Raw genomic sequence first — 12,453 nt, forward strand, 5'->3', positions numbered from 1 at the left:
ATGATTTCTCCCCCGTTTTGCCCCACACACCGTGGAAGAGAAGGAGAACAAAAACCGAACCGTTTGATAGACACACCAATAATAGATCAGATTACAACTTGTAGAGACATCGGCCTTTGGATGGTTACTTGGCGCTTTTGGTGGTTGTTCCTCGGTTTTTGTGTACCCAAACCAATTTCAAAATTTTTGGCTCCACTTACAGATTGAACTTTCGATTTTATTTCTTGTTGGTACCCAAAAGATGGCGAACTTGGCTGGCTGGCATACTGGCAAGTTGGTGCTTTGGCAGTTACAAAACGACCGTAATTATCGTTTATATTATTTTGGGATAATGCCAAGCCGATACAGCAAGGTCGCTGGAAAGCCGAGCGTCACGCAATCAAGTAGTGTTTTTTTTCTATTTGTGCGGAATACGAACAAGATAGAAGAAAAGTGCTCTAGAAGCCATTGGCCATTCAACATTTTATATTGTTATTCTGTGTTTAAAATAAATAAAAATAAGTATGTATATTTAAAGCAAATCAAACTTTTGATTTTGAGGATCCGCAATTATAGAAAACTAAAACAAATTGTTACCTTAATCTAGGGCAAAACCCCGGTTGAATATTTTGCATCTAACACAATTTCAACGGCTAGTGAACTTACGTGCTTTACTCAACCAGTCATTATCACTTGATAGACACCCATAAACATAGTTATTGAATTTCAGAGGCCAAAAACTGACACCAAAATACCACTCAATGTTGCGTCTCTAGCGTCTTTCTCATGTTTTGCATGCAGCAATGCTGCTTTATACATACGAGGGAATCAATAGTTCTGTAGGTATCAAAAGACGACCCACTAAACAAACTACACCTTTCACTATATCAAACCAAAGCAAAGAAGTAAAAAAACGAACATCGCGACTTTGAGCTATAGTCAATATAACCCGTCGAAAGGAAAAAAATGCAACCCGTTGCAGTTGCTTTATGGTAGGGCTGCCGCTAACAGTCTATATAACACAAAACATTGTGAGACACTGCTAGCTGGGTGTCGCAATTTAAAGCGTCAACCCTAAAAAGGTTTTGATTGAAATCAAAAATTAGATATAAATTTGCAGAAAATAAATGTACGAGATCACATTGATTCGACCAGATAGAACACAATTTGAGGGTCTGGTCGAAGAACTACCATTTATCAAACTAATGAGTTAGTTTATGCTCAATATTTGCCGGCATTTTATGAATTATTCGCCTAGCAAGGGTTCAGACCTACCCGCAGTGGGGATTTCTGATAAAAAAGGTACCTATTCCTCTGACGATCGTCTAAACTTTACTAAACTCTGGAAAACTGTTATTTGTTATGAAAAAAAACCCGAAGAATCGAATACACTGCTTCTGATAAAATAACTCTAAACGTCTCAGTTTGCCAGATTTCCCCAATTTTTAGGTGTAAAGGTAGAATTCCGATGTTACCAATCTATCATGCAACAAAAAAGTCTTATAAACCATATTTATTTTTTTTTTTTTAGATAGATAGATAGATTTTATTCAATGTAAAAACTCAGAAGAAAAACCTTAATGAACTTGCGTTCCTCTAAAAGGTTTCATTTGAAGCTAACAAGGATATAATTCAGTATGGCTATGCTTACACTAACCGCTCTAAATTGGATTTTAAGAATTTTTTTACACGAATTTTAAATATAGGTACATTTTCACTATGACGAATTTCTCTACTTAGACGATTGTACATTTTTGGGCCTGTAGTTTCTAATCGCCTTTCTCCGATTCTCGTTGTTGAACTCTCTACAAATAATCTATCCATAAACCGGGTATTATGATTATGAGTTGCATGATGTACATTGAAATTATGGTGGATGTCCTTGATTCGTACTATTCGGTGCATGATAACCAAAGTTTGTAAGTCACGCAAGCAGCTTATTGGTAAAATGTTATGTCCTGGCATTCTATACAGATCTAAGCTGGGGTACAAGTAGGGAAGCTTAAAGATAGATTTCAAACATCTATTCTGCTGAACTTTTAACGTTAATAAATTAGTTACATTGGTGTGTCCCCAAGCACTAATAGCGTATGTATAGCGACTGTGTATAAAACTATAATATAGCTTTTGCAAAACATGTCTTGGCATGAAATACGAAAACTTACGGATTAATCCACAAATGGGGGCACAAGTTTTTACAAGATTTGTTATATGTGGCTTCCAAGATAAGCGGTTGTCTATGTGCACTCCTAAATATTTAAAGCACGATACTTCTTCTATTTCACTATTTTTGTGGATAAGTTGTGAATGTGGTGGCAGTTTCGTTTTGATTCCACGAAAGATAATAAATTTGGTTTTAGTGGCATTCAATGTAAGTAAGTTGTTCTCGAGATATTTATCTATGGTAATCAGGTCACTCTCCATTTCACGAATGACGGCTTCTACATCCTTCTTCGAATATTCCAGTACCGTGTCATCAGCGAACAGCTTCGGGATACCACACAGGGTAAGTTTAGATAAGTCGTTCACATAAATTAGAAACAGAAGCGGACCTAAGTTGCTCCCTTGAGGTACGCCTACACTTATGGGTAACTGAGAGCTTAATGTGTCGTTGACTTTAACTACTTGTTGACGATTTTCCAGATAACTGTGCATCAGTTCGTTTGCTAAGCCTCTTATACCATATGCTTCTAATTTTTTCAGCAACAAGCTATGATCTATTGTATCAAAAGCTTTTGATAAATCAAGAAACAATGCTCCCGGTATTTCATTCTTCTGATCCAAACTGTATGACACACTATTAACTAGTTCCAGTAGAGCTATCTCCGTGGAACCTCCTTTACGAAATCCGTGTTGATATTGATAGAAAAAATTTTCACCATCTAGAAACTCCAACAGTCTTGTTGCGATCAGCTTCTCAAATACCTTGCTGAAGGCGGAGAGAACTGAAATCGGTCGGTAACTATTAAGTGCCTTAGGATCACCGGACTTAAACACTGGGTGGACAACAGCAAGCTTAAGACATTCGGGATACTTGCCCATACGAACACTATCGTTGAAAGCTGAAGTGAGAATAGGGGCTAAAACCGCGTGGTGGGTTCGAAGCGCTGACACAGGAAAACTGTCCACTCCAGAAGCTTTCGAAGGATCCAGACTGGATATTATTGTTATCACTTCTCGGGCGGTGGATGGTCGAAGAAAAATTGAGTTTCTGATCCGCTTGATGGTTCCAAATTCATCTATGTTTCCGGTCGAGTGGTGTTGGCTTGCAAGATGTTGTCCAATTGCAGTAAAGAACTCGTTGAATGCATTTGCCACAGGTAATGGACTATCAACAGATTCTCCACACAGCAAAAAAAGTGTTGCGATATTACATCAAAAACGTGCACATAACTTGAGTTGCAAAAGGTATCTAATATTACATTGTTTTGATGTGACTACGAAATTACATCTGAACGATGTAAAACAAATTACTTCAAAAGTATGTATCGCAGTAAACAAATTCGAGCACGATTATAGTATAGAGCTTCCAATGTACCTGGATGTTTGAATATTTTCTAAATTTCTCATAAACATGATTGTTTCCGTTTTTTACTTGAAGTCTCATTCAAGACCCAGACTTTAAATATGGATTAAATATGGATAAGAATCAGGAAATTGAATGAGAATTAAACTGAGCAATTATAATCAAACTGTTGGCAGATAATTTATTTGAAAATATCATCATTCTGTTACATAATATTCTTATCCTAAGTGAGAACTGCCGTTTGTGTGTCGTCCGGATAGGAAGTTCTCTCTGACTAATTCTTTAAGAAGACAGGTTCCCGTTCCAAACATATCCAGCAGCACCGATTTAGCTGAAACTATAGAAATCCTGTCGACACATTGCACTTGACCACTTCTGACCACTTCTGATAACATAATTTTTCATGAAACGACAGCTGTTCAAACTGTTTTTCATAGCTGACAATTATTCAACGGAAATGGAGGCATCGTATCAGTAAGATTTGAAGTTCGAGGTTCCGTATCCTTAGGAAGAAACAGCCAGCGTGTGTTTTCAATCCGTAACAGTTCCTTCCTAAAAAAAAATTGGAAATGAGCTCATTGAGGATAATCAGATCGGAAAAAATACTCATCTTTTCATCCGGGTGGTTTCAAATCTTTCTAAATTTTTCATTCTCGACGGTGTCCTTGGGCGAAATGACCCTGCAGAGAAAAATAGAAAATGAAACCTTACTGAATGGTTTTGCTAAATTTTTTTGAGAAGATCGATCATACTCACTAGAAAAACAAATCTTCCTGAGCCTTGCAAACCTCCACCAACTTTTTGATACGTATAGCAAATCAAATGTCAATTTGGATAAACATTGACTACTTGATGTGATGCTACATTGCTGGTTGTGATATTACACAAAAAGACCTGCTCGCATGGTGTACATAGAAAAGATGTAATATTAAAACGATTATCCAAAAAAATACATAGGTATGCTTACATCTTCATAAATTACATCGGCCAGCGTTACATTTTTTTTTGCTGTGCATGCAGATTCAATGTCAGCTCATCAGGTTTGGAATTCTTTCCTATCATTTCGTTAATTCGTTTCCAAAGAATTTTCATGTTGGATGTATTCATAAGTTGCTCATAATATTCGATTTTTGCCTTCCGTTTTGCATTCTGTAGTTGCTTATTCAATCTCTTCATTTGTTCGGAAAGATTGAGGTTTGTGGGGTTCTTTTTACATTTCCGCAAAATTTTATCCCTAGATTTCAAAAGTTGCCATATTTCTAGAGTCATCCATGGGCATATTTTCCTCATTCGAACTACAGCGGTAGTGACGTGGGTATGTTTAACAAGAAGTTGTTGGTAGCGCTCAGTTATAGTATTCAATCTAGCATTCGGGTCTTGGTTCCGAAAATCAGCATTTCTTAGGAAATCAACGAAGTCTTTTTCGAGATGTTCTCGATTCGTATGTCGCCGAGATAAGATTTTAACTTCCGGTAAAGCTTTTTTGTTAATGTAAGTAGTGAGAACAGGCCTGTGATCACTGATGTCACACTCAAATGTGCAATTAATTATTGAACGGAGGTCGTTGATGCGAACGATGCTGTGGTCCAGCAGATTGTTGCTAGCAGGTCTGGTGACAATGTTATTTGAGACAGCGAGGCTGAAGCAACTCAAGAGACTTTGGTACTGCAATACTACACTATCGTTCTCCCTATTGATAGGAATATTGAGGTCACCCAATATGAAGATGGGCTTACTGAGGTTTGCTTCGGTGAGAAGTATCTCTAGGTGGTTAATGAACTTGGAAAAGTTGTAGCCTGGTGGTCTGTAAATTCCATGAACAGTAATCGATTCTCCGTAGTGTAAAATTTCGATTCCAATATGGTGGTATCCATCATCTTCAGTATTGCGCTTTATAGTGAACTTTATATCATCCCTTACATAGATTGCAAGGCCGCCGCCGTTACTTAAACGAGATGAGAAGGTGGCTATGTATGTTAATATGTCTACTGAATCGATTGACAATTTTTGTTTTTACTACGGCAAGTGGCTTATTTTGTTCCCTTTCCCCTAAACTTCAGAAATTTTTCATAAAAATGCAGTCAAAGGGTGATACGGTCAAAATTTGGTCAAGAGAAAACGCGTGTAAATCGGTGAAATCGTTTAATTAAAAAATCAAATTAAATTTCTTTTTCAAGTTTAATTAGTATAAAATTCAGAAAAATATTCAGTTAGGCTTCCGCTTTTCCAAATCCGAATTACCGGGCCTTACGCTTAACCCCTGCCATCAGATTTTGTACAGCCACCTTGTCCACCTTCTTTGCCGCAGAAAGCCAGTTTGCCTTGAACTGCTGCTCGTCCTTAGCAGTTTTTGTGGTCTTCTTTAGGTTCCGCTTGACAATAGCCCAGTATTTCTCAATTGAGTGGAGCTCTGGCGTGTTGGGAGAGTTCTTGTCCTTGGGAACCACTTGCACATTGTGGGCGGCGTACCACTCCATGGCCTTTTTACCGAAACGACAAGATGCCAAATCCGGCCAAAACAGTACGGAACAACCGTGTTTCTTCAGGAAAGGCAGCAGACGTTTATTCAAACACTCTTTCACGTAAATTTCTTGGTGGACAGTCCCGGAAGCTATGAAAATGCTGCTTTTCAAGCCACAGCTACAGATGGCTTGCCAAACCAGATATTTCTTCGCGAACTTTGACAGTTTCATGTGCTTGAAAATATCTGCTACCTTTCCCCTTTCTTTTGCCGTATAAAACTCCTGTCCCGGAAGCTGCTTGTAGTCGGCTTTGACGTAGGTTTCGTCGTCCATTACCACGCAGTCAAACTTCGTCAGCATCGTCGTGTACAGCCTCCGGGATCGTGCTTTGGCCGTCGTATTTTGTTTATCATCGCGATTTGGAGTCACTACCTCCTTGTAAGTCGATAGTCAGGCTCGTTTTTTGGCTCGATGCACGGTTGTAGACGATACACCCAGCTTATTTGCGGCATCTCGGAGAGAGAGGTTAGGGTTTCGCTTGAAACTACCGGCAACTCTCTTTGTCGTCTCAGCGGCTTCCGGTTTTCGATTTTCCCCCCGATCCAGACTTCCTGGCTGTCGACAAACGTTCCCCAAACACTTTAATTACATTTGTAACGGTTGATTTGGCAACTTTTAGCGATTTTGCCAGCGTTGCGTGCGAGTAGCTCGGATTTTCGCGATGCGCGAGCAAAATTTGGATACGCTGCTCTTCTTCCTTGGACTGCATTTTGACAACTGAAGAGTGAATTCCAAAATTAAAATAGGAGCAACATTCTACACACACACAGCTTCAAAATGAGGGGTGTTCAGGTTTTTTAAATGCAAAATTGAAAGAAATACGTCAAGTTGATATTGACCAAATTTTGACCGTATCACCCACCAGAGTAAGTCCAAGATGGACTAGGAGGTTGAATACCCGACAATACCCGCGATGTAGTGTGGCTTTCGACACAGGGCGAGCCTTTCGAGTTGATGAAGGATGATGTTCGTCGGGAATCATCAAAGTCGTTAGATAAAGTTCCGCGCGTGTTTTATGACAGGCACGAGTACAGGACACACGACACAGGAGACACGCTGCTCTTGAAAGACAGACGACGTGCAAAAGGTGACAAACCTCGAACCCTCGAGTCTCCAAGAGGCGAGGTTTGTGTGTTTAATCCCGAGTCGAAAAATAAAGGGTCGGGCCTTCAACAAGACAAGGAGTACGTGTGTTAACCTTAAGTCATTTCGAGAAGGGATCGGATCTCGAATTGTGAGTGGAGAGATCAGGCCTCGAGTTGTCAAGAGGAGAGGTCGGTTCTAGAGTCGTTCGAGGTGAGTTCAGGCTTTGAGTCGTATTGAGGGGAGGTATTGCTGATAGTGTTTTCGTCTATGTGCAGCTGTGAAGCGCACTAGCACGAGTCGAAAGCCAATTATCGATTCATGAACATTTTTACGTGACCATATTTCTCCCAAATCTTGAAATTCTCACGCAAATGTCTTATTCTGAGTAAAGCAAATCGACGATTCGACTGCAGAATTCATTTCTACCGGTATCAACGGATCAACTCGTCGACACGCCTTTCGTTTAATCCTGCTAGAACAGGTCTCAACAGGTCTTCGAAAACGAGCCGCCTCCATCCTCCCAAGATGACTGCTATTCTCTGCTGAAGAACCGTCCAAGCCGGTCCGACTCGAGTACATGTGCAGAACTTGTGGGATATAGATACCGTTTCGCCATTATCATGTGCAGTTTTCGTCGCCACATCACGAATAGGAGTTTCCGATGAGGTGTCTTCTCGTTAACGAAAAGGTAGAGTTTGGATTTTTGCGCCGAAGTCAACCGCCTCGATGCAATATTACGCCACGTACGTGGCCAGTCGTTCGCCGGACTGTTTCGTTCCACCCTTGGCAGTTCGGTTTGCAGTACGAAATGTTGGAGGATTTGATCGGCGCGGAGGGGTTTTGTTGGATTTGGTGAGGTATTTGGGATATGTTTGAAAGGATAAGTTTCAGGTCGGGAAGATCTATTGAAATTGCTGCGCGGGAATTTGTTTGTACAAGAAAGAAGTTATAAAAAGGAAGGGAAACGATCTCTTTTAGATGACGAGAAATTGTGGCTGGGAACTGCCTGGAAAAGGTGTCACCCGTTCGATCAATCAATTTACGACCAGTTAAGTAACTGCGGAACCAGCCGAGTAGAGTACCACAGAATCCTAGGCGTTCGAGTTTTCCGATGGTAATCTCATGGTTCTCATTCATCGGTATGTTTGATGTTTTGATCAGTCAATTTTACCACCACCCGTTGTCACCAACCAAGGTTTGTTTATTTTTTATAGTAACAAACAGCGTCTTCTTTACCGGGTTCCTACATATCCACATCCTGCAGCAAGTCACTGCTTAAATGCTATTTCTTGGATCCAGTTAGCCACTGTGTTGGTGCGATGATGTTTTCGAAATCAGGTTTAGTGACGATGAATGGCGATAGACTAAGCGTGATTCTGAGGTTTTCCTATTCGATATTTCTAAATTCTACAAAAGGGCTACTTTTGACTTGGTTGTTACTGATCTGACTGATAAGAAAAGGCTCAGAAAAAAATCTTTTACGATATGTTTTTTTTAAATAAAATTTCAAAATCATGATTTTATCAAACTTGAATGAAGTAATTTATTTACGTTTCATTACTCTGTCTTTTTAGGCTACGGTCGTCGAGATGTAGTTGAGTTTCTGCTAACGAATGGAGCGTCCATCCAAGCCCGCGATGACGGAGGACTTCATCCGCTTCACAACGCTTGCTCCTTTGGCCACGCGGACGTTGTTCGTCTGCTGCTGGAGGCTGGAGCCAATCCGAACACCAGAGACAACTGGAACTATACTCCGCTGCACGAAGCCGCCTCCAAGGGGAAAGTTGACGTTTGCATTGCCCTCCTCCAACATGGTGCCGATCCGAACATTCGCAATTCTGAGAACAAAATACCGCTGGATTTGGCTGATCCATGTACGAGACCAGTTCTAACGGGCGAATACCGTAAGGATGAACTCCTAGAAGCCGCACGATCGGGATCGGAAGAACGTCTCTTGGAACTGCTGACACCGCTGAATGTCAACTGCCACGCAAGCGATGGTCGAAAATCTACTCCTCTGCATCTTGCAGCTGGGTATAACCGGATTCGAGTCGTTCAAATTCTCCTCCAACACGGTGCCGACGTCCACGCTAAGGACAAGGGCGGCCTGGTACCACTGCACAATGCCTGTTCCTATGGTCACTTCGAGGTGACCGAGCTTCTCATCAAACACGGTGGCAATGTCAATGCCAACGATCTCTGGGCCTTTACACCGCTGCACGAGGCTGCCTCCAAGAGTCGGGTCGAGGTGTGCAGCTTGCTGTTGGCCGAAGGAGCCGACCCGACGCTCCTAAACTGCCATAACAAGTCGGCCATCGATTCGGCGCCAACGAGGGAGCTGCAGGAGAAGATAACATGTAAGAATGAATTCATGGCTTGTTTTCAGAAGAGTTAATGTTTTATTTATGTTTCCAGATGAATACAAAGGGCACTGTGTGCTGGATGCCTGCCGGCAAGCTGACATTCAACGACTGAAGAAAAATCTTACAACCGAAACGATCAACTTTGTCCATCCGTATAGTGGAGATACGCCGCTGCACGCCGTCGCTCAATCGGTTTACCCGAAGCGTAAGCAAGTCCTTGAACTGCTGATCCGTAAGGGTGCACTGTTAAATGAAAAAAATAAAGACTTCCTCACGCCGCTGCACATTTCTGCCGATAACTCGCACTACGAGATTATGGATGTCCTGTTGCGTCACGGGGCAAAGGTGGACGTGCTGGATGGTCTCGGCCAGACGGCGCTCCATCGGTGCTCTCGCGAAGACAATATTCAAGCTTGCCGGCTGTTGCTTTCGTATAACATTGATATCAGCATAGTTTCGCTTCAAGGCTACACGGCTGCACAGCTGGCCACAGAAAATGTACTTAAAATTCTTCAGGATCCTCCTTCCGACACCGTAGATCTCGAGTGCCAACTGCTGGAGGCCGCGAAGGCCGGTGATCTGGATACGGTCCGTCGGATCGTGCTGTCCAATCCGATAATAGTAAATTGTCGTGACTTGGATGGGCGTCATTCGACGCCGCTACATTTTGCCGCCGGTTACAACCGTGTGCCGGTAGTAGAGTTCCTGCTAGAACATGGCGCCGAAGTTCACGCTTCCGATAAGGGTGGCCTGGTACCGTTGCACAACGCATGTTCCTATGGTCACTACGAGGTGACCGAGCTTTTGGTAAAACACGGTGCCAACGTTAACGTTGCGGATCTGTGGAAGTTCACACCGCTCCACGAGGCGGCCGCCAAGGGAAAGTACGAAATCGTCAAGCTATTAATAAAGGTTGGTGTAAAGCTAAATATTTGGAAATTCTAATCTAAAGCTTTTTTATATTGAAAAATTAATTGTTAGCACGGAGCTGACGTTACCAAAAAGAACCGCGACGGCGCGACGCCTCTAGATTTGGTCCGTGAAGGGGATCAGGACGTGGCCGACTTACTTCGAGGAAATGCCGCTCTTTTGGATGCCGCCAAGAAGGGTAACCTGGCAAGGGTTCAACGACTGGTCAATCCGGACAACATAAACTGCCGGGACGCCCAGGGACGAAATTCGACGCCACTACACCTCGCAGGTTTGTGTTTGCCGATCGTTGTTGTTTGTAACAGTGGTCCAAATGTTTACCCTTTGATTTCAGCTGGTTACAATAATTTGGAGGTAGCCGAGTATTTACTTGAGCATGGTGCAGATGTAAACGCACAAGATAAGGGAGGCCTGATCCCTCTGCACAATGCTTCGTCGTACGGCCATTTGGACATTGCAGCATTGCTGATAAAGCACAACACAGTTGTCAACGCAACGGATAAGTGGGGTTACACACCGCTTCACGAAGCTGCTCAGAAAGGTCGCACCCAACTATGCTCGCTACTGGTATGAAAGCTTTTATTCAATAAATATACCTACTCTATAATGGTATTTTAATTCAAACAGCTCGCTCACGGTGCCGATCCGTTCATGAAGAACCAGGAAGGCCAAACCAGTCTGGACCTCGCAACGGCCGACGATGTTAAATGTTTGCTTCAGGATGCCATGGTGGCATCCCAGGCCACGGCCTCCGCCAACGGAGGATCGTCGATGGGCAACAGCTCCATGATGGCAACGAGCTGTTCGCCGACCACCGAAACGGTTACCCTGCCGACCGGTGCCTCCATGACTTTATCGGTTCCAGTTCCACAGGTGGGTTCTTTTATTTACGTTTTGTTAAAAAAAAGTTTTAAATTTATTGGTTTTAAATTACAGCTACCAATCCGAAGTTGTCTCAGTCCGGCGCAAGGGGCCGAGACGGGCGTCGATGGGGTGACGATAATAGATGATGACAAAATGCAGAACGTCGTTTCGATTGAATCGTCCGTTTCGGCTTTCCTTACTAGTCTACAGTTGGAGCATTTGATCGATCTATTCGAGCGGGAGCAAATCACGATGGACATCTTGGCCGAAATGGGCCATGAAGATTTGAAACAGGTGGGCGTCTCGGCGTATGGTTTCCGGCACAAAATTTTGAAGGGTATTGCCACCCTGCGGGCGACCACAGGTAAGTACTAATGATGCAGTCGATGTGTTGTTATGGAGACTTAACAATATATTTCTACTTTCAGGACTAGGATTGACTCCGAATCCAGGAACACTGTTGGTCGATCTCCTTCCCGACGACAAGGAATTTCTTGCCGTGGAGGAAGAAATGCAGGCTACGATAAGAGAACATCGTGATAACGGCCACTCTGGCGGTTACTTCAATCGATACAACATTGTCAGAGTATGTCGATGCTTTTAAAAGGTTACAAAATAAGTCAGGGTTCACTAAACGATACGTTACAACTTGCAGGTGCAAAAGATCCAGAATCGTAAACTATGGGAACGATATGTCCATCGGCGGAAGGAGATTTCCGAAGAGAATGGTCACCAAGCGAGCGAACGTATGCTGTTCCACGGGTCACCGTTCATCAATGCTATCGTGCAGAAAGGCTTCGACGAACGCCATGCCTACATTGGAGGAATGTTCGGCGCCGGGATTTACTTTGCCGAACACAGCTCCAAGTCTAATCAGTACGTTTACGGGATTGGAGGTGGCATCGGTTGCCCGGCTCACAAAGACAAATCCTGCTATCAGTGTCATAGGTAAAATTCCTGGAAACTGTTTGACACCAGATTGTTTTACACTTTTGTTTTCTCGCTTCATTGTAGACAACTGTTGCTCTGCCGAGTAGCGCTAGGCAAATCGTTTCTACAATTTAGTGCAATGAAGATGGCCCATGCCCCTCCGGGTCACCATTCGGTGATCGGTCGACCATCGGCAGGGGGTTTACATTTCCCAGAGTATGTGGTTTATCGCGGTGAACAGGTTAGTAATTAT

The 12,453-nt window shown here is 42.8% G+C and overlaps 1 protein-coding gene across 1 annotated transcript in view; it reads left to right on the forward strand.

The window, feature by feature from the left end:
* The window catches only part of LOC129754831 (poly [ADP-ribose] polymerase tankyrase-like), a 42,434-nt gene that overhangs the window by 27,785 nt on the left and 2,196 nt on the right, over positions 1 to 12,453 (forward strand). Inside the window, exons 2-10 of the mRNA XM_055751059.1 lie at positions 8,688 to 9,470; positions 9,529 to 10,388; positions 10,458 to 10,677; positions 10,741 to 10,973; positions 11,034 to 11,279; positions 11,343 to 11,634; positions 11,699 to 11,856; positions 11,926 to 12,218; positions 12,285 to 12,441. Of these exons, the coding sequence (XP_055607034.1) occupies positions 8,688 to 9,470; positions 9,529 to 10,388; positions 10,458 to 10,677; positions 10,741 to 10,973; positions 11,034 to 11,279; positions 11,343 to 11,634; positions 11,699 to 11,856; positions 11,926 to 12,218; positions 12,285 to 12,441 (3,242 nt within the window). The remainder of the gene's footprint in view (positions 1 to 8,687; positions 9,471 to 9,528; positions 10,389 to 10,457; positions 10,678 to 10,740; positions 10,974 to 11,033; positions 11,280 to 11,342; positions 11,635 to 11,698; positions 11,857 to 11,925; positions 12,219 to 12,284; positions 12,442 to 12,453) is intronic.

The sequence above is a fragment of the Uranotaenia lowii genome, chromosome 3 (genome assembly GCF_029784155.1).
Source record: "Uranotaenia lowii strain MFRU-FL chromosome 3, ASM2978415v1, whole genome shotgun sequence".
Taxonomy (NCBI): domain Eukaryota; kingdom Metazoa; phylum Arthropoda; class Insecta; order Diptera; family Culicidae; genus Uranotaenia; species Uranotaenia lowii.